Below are 15,030 nucleotides of genomic sequence, written 5' to 3' on the forward strand. Positions count from 1 at the left end.
CCTTATTAAGTTGCAAGTGCATGCATGATCCAACAAGTATGTATTATGCTTTATGCCCTCAGACACGTCCCCAGAAAAGAGCATGGAGAGGAACTGTTGATGTCAGTGGTCTCCAACAGATCCAACGCCAACTTCTGAATTGCATCCTACAAGATTCTCCCCAGATACATGTAATAATTTAAACTTCTTATTTACCAGTTCAGATTTTTCTACTAAAATAATCAACAAACAGAAGGACCAAGCAAACGTCTGTTATGGTTTGAGAAAACTCATAACAATTTATTGTTGTTTAGACAATTATCCTATCACCCAATGACCCCTCCCCATCCAGAAAGGGGAATCGGGGAACACAAAGAAACACGACGGTTGAAATACAAATAGATTTAATAGACTAAGACTAAAAATTAACAATAATACTAAAGAACCAGTATTAATCCTGATACTGATATAAGATATACAAGGATTATACTCAGCCAATTGTATCAGCAGAAGCTGTGCACTCCCAGCAGGGACAGCCAATGTGGGACCCTGCAAGCACTGCGGCTTGGGGAGAAAGGGAAGGGCTCAGGGTTCCAGCACCAGGGGAAGGAGTTCTCTGGACCGCCGCCATCAAGGGAGAGAGAGAACTACGCAGCAAACTTTTCTAATTTGTATTGAACGTGATGTTCATGGTATGAAATAATCCTGTTGGCCAGGCCTTGCTCCTCCTTGTCCCTGCCCCTGGCAAGGCTCGAAAACACCGAGACCTTGAGTCCCACAGAGCCTGGCTGGCTACAAGGTAAATATTTTCGTGAATTCAGACACTAGAGCCTTCTAAAAATGCAGTTTTCCCCAGCATTAGAAGAAAAGTTAGTCCTGTGTCGCTCAACCCAGGACAACACCATAAATGAAAACTTATTTAGAGACTTGTCTTTCAATAGCTTTTTGTTTAATCTGCATATAGTCAGATGACAGAACAACACAGCTCTCAGACTGGAAGTACGCTGCTGGTACACAGCTGGCCTCAAAAGGCAACAGTGACTTTAATTCACAAGTTCCCATTTCTTCAGGAAAAAGAAGGTAATTTTTGAATTTGTAACGCTCCTTCTCAGTTAGCAGTTTCAATACTATAGGCATTATCACCCAAGTATTCCTCCAGCACCACTAAAGTGCAGAAACCTACATTCAGAATACCGATATTTAAAAAAAATACACAACAAATATTCCTTTTATAACACATACACACTTCCATTGTCAAACCCATCAATCCTCCAAGGATTAGTAGGGGTCATATAAAAAAAAAAAAAAATGAAACGGCTTCTTTATCAGCTGATAAGTAAACTAAACATCCAAAAGGTCTTAAGAAGGTATGATTCATGACGTCTTGTGGTTTTCCTGTGTCCTGCCTCTGCCAGGTCACGCAGGCATGGGACTCAGAGCTGTATATATAGACACCAGCCACGCACACAACACTATCACTGGAGCCAGCTGACTTCATCTGATCCACTGACGAGGTGTTCAACATGCAATCCAAAGGTAAAACAGATGCTTTAACGTTACCTGGACTAAATTTCATAACAAAAATAATTTGGGGTATGGCTGTGGACTGCATGACTGTGAATGGGAATGAAAAACTTTTTTCCATGGTAAGAGTGGTCAAGCACTGGCATAGGTTGCCCAGAGAGGTTGTGGATTCTCCATCCTGGGAAATGCTCAAAACCTGGCTGAACAGTCCTGGACAACTTGCTCTAGCTGACCCTGTTTGAGCACATCTGGGGAATGGACTAAACAATCTCCAGAGGTCCTGCCAACCTCAACCATGCTGTGAGTCTGAAAAAAGAGCATGTGACAAGAACTACTCAGAGAAACACCAATCCTCTGCTGGTATGCCTGCTACTTAAAACAAACAATTGCAAAAGGCTTCCATAAGTATTGCTAGGAAAGAGTAAAATTAGGAAGGGGTAAAAATCAAAGATAAAAATAGTAAGTAAGTAAAATGCTGACAAGATTTCAAAGCACAGACAAGGCAGCAGGAAGCAGAAGCATAGCAAGCTTATTCTGCCCATATATGTGAGCAACTAAAATGCAGAGATGACAGTTAAGGTCACACCACAAGCCACACTCAACTAGGAACAGCTCCGGCTATCTGATTTTCCTTTCTCTGCACACAGAGGAGAGCCATACTACACCCCCACCCACCCCCTGCCCTTTCCTTTTGCCAAAACCAGGACACCCTAACTCTTTGTTTTTAATCTGCTTCACAGGACTCTCCCTTAAACTACAACTCCTGTTGCTTTCTTGTGTTCTGAGCATTGTTCTTGCTGTTGCAAACGCAGTAAGTACTGAAGAAGAAACTAAACAGGTTTCCAATGTGGGAAACGTTAACATTGTAAACTGGAAATCATAACCTTTTAAACTAATACAACAGCCTCAAAAACACTCATGTTTGGTACGGGTCTAAACTTATTTATGTTATTACCATTCTAGATTCTCCACTTATTATTGAGTCCTCCTTAAAGGAAAACATTAATTGCAAGCAGCAGTAACAAGCCCCTACCCAGCCCAACATCTATTAGTGTCCTGGTTCAAGCAACACAGGACTAATTTCTCTTTCAGTAATTTTACTTTTCAGCAAGGTCTCTTCTACTGCCTGGGAAAACTGCATTTTTATAGGACTGTAGTGTCTGAATTAGTGAAAATATTTACTTTATAGCCAGCTATGGTATACGGGATTCAAGGTCTGCGTTTCTGAGCTAGCCATGTGCAGAGATAAGGAGGAGTGAGGCCCGGGCACTTCATCTCCCTTGATGGCAGTGATCCTGAGAAGTTCTTGCCCCGGTGCCAGACCCCTGAGTCCTTCCCCTTCCTCCCAAAGCCGAAGCGCTCGCGGTGTCCAGCGCTTGCTGTCCACTGCTGGGAGTGCACAGCTTCCTGCTGACAGAATTGGCCGAGTATAATCCTTGTATGTTTGATATTGGTATCGGGACAAATACTGGTTCTTTAGTATTATTAACGTGAATTATCTAGTGTTGTTCTGTTAAATATGTTTGTATTTCAACCCTCAGGGTTCCTTGTTTTTTTCCCCAATCCCACTTCCCGGGTGGGGAGGGGTCATTGGATGAAAGAATAATTGGCTAAATGACAATAAATTATTGTGGGTTCCTCAAACCATAACAATTAGTTATTTCACCTGACAATATTACAGACATTGAAGATTAGTAAGTTCCCTTTGCAGAAGTATCTTTGCTTTCTAACAGCAAAAGAAAAAAAAAATCCAAACCAAAATGTATTTTTTGAATTTTTTTTTAAAGAAATATAAACAGGAGGAATTATACGTTACTCTAAAAGAAAATTCATTTTTTCTACAGGATAGCAGTAGTGAAAGCTCCGGTTCGGACAGTATGGAGTCCAGCTCTGAGGACAGTTCGGACAGTATGGAGAATGTAAATATTTTCTTTGTAAATGAACAGAATCTCACTAGTTCTAACATTTGTGTTTAAGTAGAAATTTTGATGCAGAACAGGAAAATACTGACACAAGATGACTCTTTTCACAGCAACTACCTAGGATCCTGGACTCTATTCGTCGCTTCTATATCCGTGGCTCAGCCCTCAGGCGTGTCCTGCCGGCTTACAAAGCCCAAGCCTGAGGTAATGAACTGCCCGGTAGCACAATGGGAAATGGGACCGCAGGCAGCTCTAGCTCTCCAGGGAGCACTCCATCAGGGAGATGGAGAGAGCAGCTTCTGAATGACAAACTACCATAGAAGGCAGCTGGGGAGGGACTGCAATTTATCTTTGAAGCTCGTGGAGTAATCCATGTTGCTTTCTAATTAGCGGACGTATTCTATGGGGTAACTGGTTATTTTTGAATACAAACACACCCCTATTTCTTCAGCTTGAAAAGAGATTACAAACTTTCTCAAAATTCTGCTGCTGTTCCTTAGGTATTCTTTGAGTATTCGTCTGGGTATCCCAATCCTCGGGGACAGATGATCTCTTAAGATATTTTAAAAATGTGGTTTGGGATAAGTTAGACACACAACATATAGGGCTGAAAAATAACACTTTCCAACACATCTAATTTGCATTAATATACAAGCTAACATCACCCATATAGAGAAGTTGACCACCTTCCAGATTTGCCAAACAAAAAGAAATGCCACTATATTTACTTATAAACTTTCAATACTGTGATTATGCAATAAATTTCAGGACACAAGTAAGCATCAAGATCTGATTAGTAAGGTACTGGGATATGCATAAAGTAAATGCATTATGTACAGCATACTGCCTAAAATCACACACTCCAACCGAACATTGACTAACCAGAAAGCTTTCCTGAAACATGACAATTAAAAAACATATAATCAAGTCCTTAGCCTTTCCAAAAAAGGCTTTAACACAAGACCAGTGAGGATTGAAAGGATTCTTACAGAAATTTTGTTTTCCAGGAATAACATACTGGCTATGGAAACAGTGCAGTTTTTCTATCACACTGAGTATGGTATTTTCAGAATTGAAATGATTTTATCCTGTTTTCATCTTTAGTACTGTACGTTAAGTGCTTCATATGTAAACAGTAACAATCAGTAACAAACAAAAAAACAGTAACAAGAAAAAAAGTCAACCTATTTTGACATGCCACAGTATAGTCACCCTTGTTCTCAGTCATGATGAGCTGCACATTCACCTCCCATGAACTTAAGGGTCTGCTCTTGTGGTCATGCTTTCAAAATCAAACTACACTGCTAAGTTCTTGCTCTGCATAATGCGTTAATTGCACATTAAAGTAATTAACTGCTACTAATTCTAACCTGCCATTCTCCTCTGAAGACACCTGGAAAACTACGGATGTCTCCTATGGAATGCTGCTGCTTCTAGATAATCTTCAACTTCCTACAGCTCCTTCCCACTTTTTGTCTCATCAGTGCACTGGAAACTGCGGATAAGTAAAAACCACATCCTGTTTCACATTCCCACCTCTGAAGCCAGTGTGGGTTACAGCGCACAGCTCTCTCAAACCTTGTGTGATTATTTGTTAAGCTTGAATAAATGCTGAGCATCAAATTTCTTAGTTGTCTTCATCTTTTCTTAAAAAAAAAAAATACACCCATGTCATTTCAGTGATCCTGTTTCCAAAGACCAGGAGTAGAAAGGGAAGGGAACTCCTGAAGTTGGCTGCCTTTTGTCTAATTGTGAGTTTCACAGGTTGTCTCAGGTCTTGATATGGCCTTACTAGGTATTACCCAGTCTCCATATTATGTATGCTGAAGACATTAATCAAAATCGTTCACTAGTTGAGCAGGATGTTGTCAACAGCCTCAACAATGCATGAACATGTCAGAGTACTGTTACACAAGGTAATTCCAGACCATGACATTTATCACCACCCTCCTTCAACACATGGCTCAAAATTCATTAAGATCCCCTCCTCAGGTCTCAACCACAACTTTTAGCTGTTACTGTCACCAACTCTTGACATTATTACACAAGTAACAGCCATTACCTGATTAAAAACACAGGGAGAAACGTCAGCTATTGTTGTGCAGCTCTTTGTTATCAGCATAAATGTCATAGAAGGCCCGCATCAGCCTCCTGACTGCAAGCTACTCACACCTAAACTGTAAATAAAACCAAAAAACCACCACAATTTACAAGATCATACTTTAAGGCTGCTCTTTCTAGTGATCCTGTTTATGGCACAGTCTCCCCAACAACTATAGTGCCATAAGCAGTGGGAAGACAGGAACCTTGAAATCCAGCTCCCACAATTAGTCACCAAGTTACATCCTCCAACAGTTATCTTTTTAGATAGGGGCACTGTCAGACATTCATATGTGAATACCATCCATCCTGTAAGCTAGAAAGCAATTAAATGTGAAAATTAATCTCTCAAAATAGAAAATCACTGAAAAGATATATTAGGAGAAATGACTCAGAAAAGAAACTTCACTTTATTAGGTAGCACTTAATTTAAGTCATTATTCAGGTTATCATCTTACAAGTCTCACATCCTTAAAGATTCGTACTGCTGACAAGAAATCAGTGAAAAAATACAGAGCTAAAGTAAACAGCCTCTGAACTACAACCAGTCAGAATCCCAGTGTCCTCATGCAAATCTGCAGATATTATGAAATGGCTGCGAATAACAAAGACAAGAAAGTGAAACAAGGTAACAGCTCCGTATTCATCTCATTTCACATTGCTTCTTTTGATTTCTTGGCTAATCTGAAGTCTCTGAAAAAGCCTCTATTTATCACTACCAAATGCTGTTGCCAGCTGAATTTCGAGGAATTTTCACTGAATGTCCACTGAAAAGGACAATATCATCTGTTTCAAAGCTGGAAAACATATCCTTCCCTTGGTGTCAGTCGGCTCCTTGTTTACATCACTCATGGCACTCGGGACCAGGGTCCTCACTCCAGTGGGCTCCCCGCTTCTCAGTCACAAGCTTAATGAAGTAGCTATGACTTGCATACAGCTTGAGCTTCTCACTGATGTCAACCCACTTCACTACTCCAGCATCATCACCTGCTTCCAGTGGCAAATTATCCATTGTTTCACCTGTTCACGAAAAAAAGAGTTAGCATATGCTATTGCATCTTCTTTCCTGCTTTTAGTTCTGATCTGATCGGTTCCACCCTTCCACGTGGCTCCTTCACAAGCAGCAACCTTCAACTGCTTCTCAGAAAGAAACCAGTTGAGTTGCTCACAGATTCTATGCCAGAAACCTTTTTCATACTTGCACTATTTTAAGGCAAATCCGAGTGGCAGAGGTGGAGTTCACTCCTTGTCATCACTCCTAGGGTATCATCATCAGCACGACAAGTTACTAGAAATCATTATGACAACATGTACCCACTACCACAAGTTTAGCCAATCCCTCTGCCTTGATTTTTGTTTGCTTGGCTACCATTTGACTACCTAAGCAGAAAGGACTGCTTCCTTTCTTAGCTACTATTCTACAGATCAAACCGAGTTCTGAAACTTTTATGTGCTTATGGAAAACCAGAATAATTAAAATTTTACTAAAGGCCCCAAAATCAAAAATAGTACTTAGAGAGGGATGCAGAAAGGCTTCTGAACTGCTCTCCAAAGTTTCTTACTCTGTTTTCAAAAAAGAGTCCCAGGATGTCACAGACAACAACCAGAGAAATGCTTTTAAAAGTATTACAAAATGTGTATTAGAAACAAAGACCACAGGAATGGTATCATCACTGTTTCTGGGGGCTGATAAATCAAGGACCAGTGACATGAAACTTCACCACTGGTATCTACTACCCAAAACACAGCAGATGTGTCAGTATATGACTAGACTGGTCTATTACCTTGGATCCCCATCTCTCACCTTTTAAGACAAATCAAAACTAGCAATGTACGCCTGTTCCTACTGATTTATAGAAGTAAAATGAGGTTCAACAATTACTCTGGCAGAGTAACCAAGATAGAAGGTCTTAGAGCAATTACAACACCAAAGCAATAAATGCAGTGAAAATCTGCCAGTGGCCAGAGACAATGCTCCTGAAGCACCCACTAGCTATTAAGGAAAAATAACAAGAGAAATAGACTATCCTTCCACTCCAGACTCATTAAAAATGGAAATTAAACCAACTCAAGATACATAGTGACAAGGAACCCTTGTCCAATGTTCAATCTCCATACGAAGGCACATGGCCCATAGCTTAGAACTAGCTAACAAATGAATACATAATTTTCAGGCAAAGTCTTTATGTTCCTTATTTCAAGACTGACAGAAACCAAAGGGGAATGACAACTACCTGTCATGGCTGAACATCTTCAGAGATAAGAGACCCTCATGCCCATTGGTTTTAGTCCAGTATTTCACACCTGACTTAGATGCTCCCCCAGTTTCACTGCCAATGTCAGCCCAATGTATGTCTCAATTTCAACTCAACATACAGAGTAAAAGGCAACTAAGAGCACACATGGAGATACCCACCAGTTTCATCATGATAGTTCACGGCCTCTGTCTCCATCCAGGCATTATCAGTGTTACGAGGGTCATCCACATATCCTCTGTACACCTAAGGCCCCGAACAAACCAAAAACAAGCTCAGCATCACAAGAAACAAGGTGGAGTCAATCAGAAGGTATTTTCTTTCCCTCCAACACATTTGCTCTTACAGAGTTTTCAGTAGTCCCTCCCGTTTCCTACACCATGACAACCCAAACGTCACAGCTTTTTTTCATTTCAGCTACCCTTTTTCAAGTTCCATACAACTGTGAGTTACATGCGTAGCTCAAGTGACTATCATAAGAGACACAGAGCTCACCTCAAAGTGTTCCTGGCTGAAGAGCTTGTGAAGATGCTTCTCTAATTCCACTTTATCTTCAGGAGATTTCTGCAAGGAGTTCAAGGCCTCCTCCCCAAATTCTCGCTTCAGGGTAGCACTAATCTTCTCCCCCGGGTCCACCATCCCCTTAGAGGGGGGGAAATAAAAAAGGTGACTATTCCTCAGATTCCACTTGGGTTTAGTCCCCTTTGACTGGCTCTTAGTATACTAAATCCATCTGCACCATACTCTGGACATGGAAGGAACTTTACACTTAATTGTAAGGAGTGAGCATGCACATCCTTCAAGACCTGCAATGGATTAAATTGTGCCTGCATTAAGCAAAAGATGTGATCAGAATTAAATATGAGTACCACCTTGCAATGCGGAAACAGCAGAAGGCATACCAGCTAATGCCTGGGCAAAACTAGTTTCAGGAGCATTCCTCCTCACCTCCGCAACACAAGGGTCGCTCATCAAAAAACATGCTTTTATCATGTGCATGCCAGTTACTGCCTTGTGGCCTTGCCAGGAGGAAAATGTCTACTGTTTCTAGAGCTTTGCTCTTACCCCTGGAATGGCCCACTCCCCACAGTCTCTCCTCTTGATAGCTACGAACTGTAAGATGCCTTTGCCAGTAACCGGATGAGTGATTTTATTGCCACTTCCATCCCTCTTCCACCTGCAGCAAACGACAAACAAGAATATGCTTTGCTGCTTCTTGACACAAGGGCCTGGGAGAAACAGGAAGGCGCCCATGCTGTCACCTGTGCAGGGGCAAACAAAGCACAAGAAAGAACAGTCGGGGAGGGGGAGGACCAATGGATACTGTCTGTCAAGATCACAGACAAGGGCAAAACACTGAGGTTTTTGCACACCTCTACCAACTGTGTCTTCCTCAGCTAAAAGGGCAGAAACTGCCCAAGAGCCACATATCTGTAGCCATGCTGATAGCAGCAGTTTCTTTGAGAGCTACATCCAGTACATCTTATCAGCTGACTGAGCTGCAGTTGTGCCTTAATGAGAGGATCAGCATGCCTTCTGCTAGAACAGAACCTACATTCAGGCTGCAACACCTCTGAACCACTCGCCCAGCACAAGGCCGTAAACACCCGCCATTGCCTTCACTAAAGAATTAAGAACTACCAATAGTTAAAGCAAAAAGCTATCTAAATAAATACAAAATAAAAACAGCATTTATTTTACTTTCAGGAAACAACTCAGTAGCTTTTGTTGCCTTCTGAAAAGGGGAAAAAGTAAAATGCATTAGGATGATTTTCACAATGGTTCTATCTTCAGCATGGCACTTCCTAGCTTGCAACTTTGTTAATTACACAGTCTTTTCTGAAAGCTTTCTTTGTGTAAATGGCACGTACACACAGATCCTGCTGTCAAAAGCACCATTAAAACACAGCATAAACTGACACACAAAAAAAAAGGAGCGTAACCCTACCTCCTCCTATACTATACTAGGCCAAATTAGCATTTCTTACAGAGCAAAAGCAAGCACGCAGCTTTATTTTGCAGTTGAGTCATTATGACAGAAAAACCTATTCCTGCAATTTAACATGCCTCATCTAAGGCCTTTTGGTATACTGCACATCCAGTATCAAAGTATCGCTTAATCCTTTCAATTTTTACATTCATTACTGAAGATTATTTTTATAATGTATTTCTATTGAATTACACTTCCTGGTTTTTGGGTGTGGGGGGTGTGTGTGTGTGTGTGTGTAGTTTTTTTGTTTTTTCTTTTTTTTAAATCTATTTCCTAAGTGATTGCTTGCCATTAGCAGCGAGCCCTTACTCTTTTCCAGAGACAAAACCTAAAATATTATGAAATTCATGTTCCGCATGTCTATATATCTCTCCATTCAGCTACCCATTATCTGAATGGGCTTACAGATAAAGGAATACACACAAAAGGCCCATGAAAAGTAATAGCCTGTCCAGAGATGCACAGAAAAAGCAAAATGCATAGTTTTTTGGTCTACTGAAGGGCACTTTTCAGTCACCTGTCCCTTACCTAGTTATAATAGGATCAGCAGCATGGTTTGGTCCCCAGCGCCCTAACAATCCTCTGCCTGTGAGGCCAGTCCTTCCCGCTGGATTTCTGAAATAAGTGGCACAGTACATGAAACATATTTACTTCCCCACATTCAAAAGTATTCTAAAAAAGTAGCTTTAAAGAAGCTTAAATAACAATAAAGGAAAGGACAGCAACATACATTCGGTGCCACCATACGCTTTAAAGAGCAAGACAGACAAAGCATGGTTTTCTCCCTTCATCAACCTTTTTGTGTTTGATAGTACAGGGAAAGGGAATACACAGAATGGCTTTGTCATTTCCTGGATCTTCTGTCCTGAGGTACTCCCGATCAAGGGTTACTCTCATTGTGTACACAACCCTGTCTGAAAATGGAATCTAGTTTCCAAGACTACAGATGCACAGAGCATTCTATTATGTGCAAATGGTAGAAAAAAGAAATTATTTTTAGGTGAGATTACCCATCTGTGCTATGCCACGATTTGTCAGCAGAAGGAAATGCTCTTCCGCTCCACCACATAACAGAAGTGGTACAAACGCTTCAGAGTCCAACACCCAGTCAAACTATGGAAACAATTAATTCAACAGACCCTACCACTAACAGTGTTAGACCTTCTCCAACTCCAGTCTCACCACAACCCTCTGTTGTGGTAGTACTGGCTAACCTTTTAGTGCCTCTCTGCCACAACCTTCTTCCAGAAAGAACTCTCTGGCCCTGAGGTATCATTTTTCCTTATCTCTAGGGGAGACTATCTTGATTTTGTTCTAGTAGATACCATGTATCAAAACTGACAAACCTGTAAGAGCTCTGAAACTACATCACTGAAATGAATATGCAAGCAAAAAACCTTACCGGGGCCTCCCGTTTTCAACCACATACAAGCCGTTCAGACTCCTTCTCTCCACTTCTCCATCTCTCTCATTGAATTTGGGAGAAAAACCTTTATCGCTGTGTGAAAAAGAAAAATTTAATAGCAGTAAGTTATAAAACACACAACACCCCTCTGCCCCATGAAAGCTTGAAGGCTAACCACCAGATCAGCAACAACCATTTGATCAGTGAGCAGTTTTTACCAGAACTTAAATCGCGGGCCCTCCTTTTACTATAGGAGGCTATAAAGTCTCAATCTTTACTGATGACAGTCCCTGTATTTAGTTCTGCAGACATAAACGTGCCCCTCTAAAGTATTTAGCTTTGCATCTCTCTAGATTTAGCCAAAGTGTTCCAAATGTGTTCTTGTTAAGAACACATAGGACAACATATGACGTTACCCATTGATAAAACTAAAAAAGATTTTGGTAGTTAAAAAAATTGAGCAGAAACTTTTATTAGATATAATTTGTCAGAGTTACAAGCTAATAATAACATATTCTCAAAATTAGCTTAATACCAATCTCCTCTGTGGATCTCTGAAAACTGGTAGAGAAGCAGCTATCCGTCTACAGAAGTGTATTTCCTTTCCCAAAAGCAATTTCTCTCAAACCATCACACACTGCAAACTACTGACTAGCTTCCTGCATGCGTAGTTCATTTGAGAAGTTACACTAATACCTAAAAAATTACCCCAGCTATGCCTTGGCAGACATCAGCAGCCCTACGGAGTCTGAGGAGTAGTGTACCTTGCAATCAGTAGAATACTAAACCAAATTAAAAGCAAATACAAGCACAAGTTCACACAGCAATGGGAAACAAGGAGGGAAAGGCTGAAACCTCAAGTGCCATTATCTTCTAATCTTTCTACACAGACGTGTGTACGCATGTATCACTATTTCACTTTATCACAAATTACACTAGATCTAACTTTCTAGCCAAGAAGCATACAGCATGCCTTCAGAGGAGAATATGTTCACAGAATCAGTAAAAATAAATATACACATTCACAAAAAGAAGAATTAGTCACGCATTCAACCTGTTATGTTTCCTCAGTCAGAGCGCTAAACTCGAGAATTACAGTTCTACTTTAATTCTTTACTCATCTTGCTTCAATCCATGAACAAACAAGTATATTATGAAAGTGTTCTCCCAAATTCTTAAGGAGAATTAGGAGATTTTTACTTATCTCACAACATAGAGAAGCACTACACAGCATCAACTGCTGTCCATTATTCCATTTAATGATACTCTTATCTCAATCACCAGCTCAGTAAAATCATGTGTCAAAGACCTTCACAGTTAACCCAAACCATTCAGTTCTCTAACCATCATTCTTTTAGGTCTTGACTTTCATACATCACTGTAGAATCACATGTCACTAAAGCTGATGATCTTATTAACTCAGCTGATCACTATTTCCTGCTTCCACATTCACAGAAGAAAAGAGCCCACTTGATTTCCACTCACTTGATTTGGGGATCTGCCCAATTGGGTCCAGCCAAGACAGACTTTGCAGTGTACTCCACAGGATTATAGTCTTTCCACTCAATCAGCCAGTCCACTTTACCTTCAGGAACTTGGCTACGCTCAACATGTGACCCTGGATATGGGGAGGTGAGAGCTTTGCTGTGGTAGAACTTAACATTGTTGAACATGTTAACAGGATGAACACGAGACCAATGGTTTGCAGATGAGTTACTGAAACAAAAAAAAAAAAAAAAAGAAAAAAGCATCTCATTCATTAGGCTTTAACCCTGTTATTTAATCCCAGATCTGCATAGCACATTAGAGCAAGCATAACAGACTAGACATTTTACACAAAGCAGCTCTCAGTAATATATTATCACTTCTTTCCAACATCATGCAAACATATGCTTGGACCAACAAATTCTGAATTTTACCTTCAGCTTCTTGAAGCAGAAGAAGCTAGACCCACATGAAGGTTTCATAGCATGAGTGAGAAGCTGAGAACTAGAACTGCCACTCCAAACTGTGTGGAACACTGACCAGTTATTAACAATATACAAAGAACACCTCAAAGATATTTACCATAAATGCAGCAGAGGAAGGCCAGCATTAAATCTCCACGTGGGCATTTCATCAAAAAACCAACCCAGACTTACAAGAGTCCTGCTCTCACATCTAGTGGTACACCACATAAGAGCAAGAGTGAAATATCCAGAAGCCTGAGCAACACAGCTCTACAAGTTGCTGTAAGCACCAAAACATCATTTTGTGCAATACCAAGTAGGATAATGCATGCCTTGTTTTCCCATTTCAAATAAGGCTAGAACTGTCAAACTAGTTAAGTTAAAAGAAAAAAATACTTGACAGCTCTAGTAATTTTATTTTGCCATGGGTTTTCAGGAGCTAAAAGACCAGTCAACAATAAAATACTTAACAATAGATTAGGTTACAGTGTCTATTCACCAGCTCTTAAAAACCCTACACTGATTTCCTTCAACACACAAAGTGGCCTTCCTGTACTGAATTTTTTAACTATTACAAAAATAAAGAGGATTACTGTAGATAAGAGGCACAAAGCTCAGCAAGGACCTACAACCTACAACAGTACTCTAAACCCAAGATATTTGTAAGTTCTTAATGAAATGGTTTTTTGGTGGGTTTTTTTGTCAATAAAGAACATAAGCATATAAGGAAATCTATTTCCTCTGCAAAAATGCATCCATGTTTTAACAACATTTGAGCAAGATGATGATGGGATCAATGAGTTTCAGATTAAGTATTAACCCTGCTATTTGAACCTAGCTGCGAATATTAGATTATAAGTAGCAGAACAGGCCAGGCTTTTCCAAGAACAGCAGTTCCAGTTCTAACTCCTCACTCAGGCTATGAAATCTTCAGGTGCACCTAGGAGAGGAGGTCCTGCTTTGCACTGAGGCTGAGAATCCATTGGCCCCCGTTACAGCATGCGTATGCTATCACATCCTGAGGTGATGCTCTCAAGAGCACAATGCAACTCACAAACCACTTGAGGAAGCAGCATACTTGGTAGGGTGCCAACCTCCACACGCAGGCCATCGTTACCTTAGTTCTGTATTTTTCAAGAACTGCATCAGTTTTAAAGGACAGACTGATTTTTGTTTCTGCCATATCCAAACAGACACCCTCAACTAACAGCACGCCCCGTGCCAAGCTCCCCCTCAGATGGCAGGGCACGGGCAGGCATCCCTGAGATCTTGGCCGAGCGATGAGGTGGCTGCTCCCTCCAGAACCGGGCACCACCTCACCGGGGCCAAACGCCAACAGAGAGCCCGGAGCGCCAGCCCCAGCCCGGCCTGGGCACCACCCAGCCTCACTATTGGCAGGCCACGGTACCTGAGAGACGGGCAGCGCTGGAGAGCACAGCGGGCAGGCTGGGTGGACAGCACAACAGTGAAAGAAAACACGGCGACTGCCCGAGATACACCGGGCACAGCTGCCGCACGCCGGGCGCCGCCGAGGACTAGCATCAACGCCGCCACCGACCCCGCCTCAGCTCCGCAGGACTGAGGCCGGGTACAGGCCTGACAAGGGGGTGCTGGACCTGCTGGGCGAGGGAGCCCGCTCCGATCAACCGCCCCGTCCCCACGCAGAGCCGCCGGAACCCCCGAGCAACACCCACTACCTGTCACAGAACGGAACGGGGCCGAGCCGCGCCCCCCAAAAAGCGACCGCCACCTCGGCCAACCGCCCTCTATATAAGCTCGCCTCCCATTGGGCAGAGCGACAACATCGGCGCGTGCCTCCAGCCCACCGGCTTTTACCCTCCAATGGACACGCTCCCTCCCCAAGCCGCTCTCTGATTGGTTGCTGCGCTCCTGGGAGGTGTCGCCA

At 41.8% G+C, this 15,030-nt stretch overlaps 1 protein-coding gene across 3 annotated transcripts; it reads right to left on the reverse strand.

Moving 5' to 3' along the window:
• Nucleotides 1-5,904: 5,904 nt before the first annotated feature.
• On the reverse strand, nt 5,905-14,906 carry NUDT9 (nudix hydrolase 9). 3 transcript variants are annotated; one of them, XM_074154667.1, is made up of 8 exons: nt 14,533-14,906; nt 12,661-12,891; nt 11,173-11,268; nt 10,299-10,385; nt 8,846-8,957; nt 8,276-8,422; nt 7,942-8,026; nt 5,905-6,545 (listed from the first exon to the last, which is right to left on the reverse strand). In XM_074154667.1, exons 1-8 carry the CDS (start codon nt 14,664-14,666, stop codon nt 6,370-6,372), a joined length of 1,068 nt encoding a protein of 355 aa, XP_074010768.1. In that variant the 5' UTR covers nt 14,667-14,906; the 3' UTR covers nt 5,905-6,369. The 3 variants fall into 3 exon arrangements, with proteins under 3 accessions (XP_074010768.1, XP_074010770.1, XP_074010769.1); XM_074154669.1 differs by having other exon boundaries at nt 14,822-14,890; XM_074154668.1 differs by lacking the exon at nt 10,299-10,385 and having other exon boundaries at nt 14,533-14,871.
• Nucleotides 14,907-15,030: the final 124 nt, after the last annotated feature.

Source organism: Numenius arquata, chromosome 10, assembly GCF_964106895.1.
Source record: "Numenius arquata chromosome 10, bNumArq3.hap1.1, whole genome shotgun sequence".
Lineage (NCBI taxonomy): Eukaryota > Metazoa > Chordata > Aves > Charadriiformes > Scolopacidae > Numenius > Numenius arquata.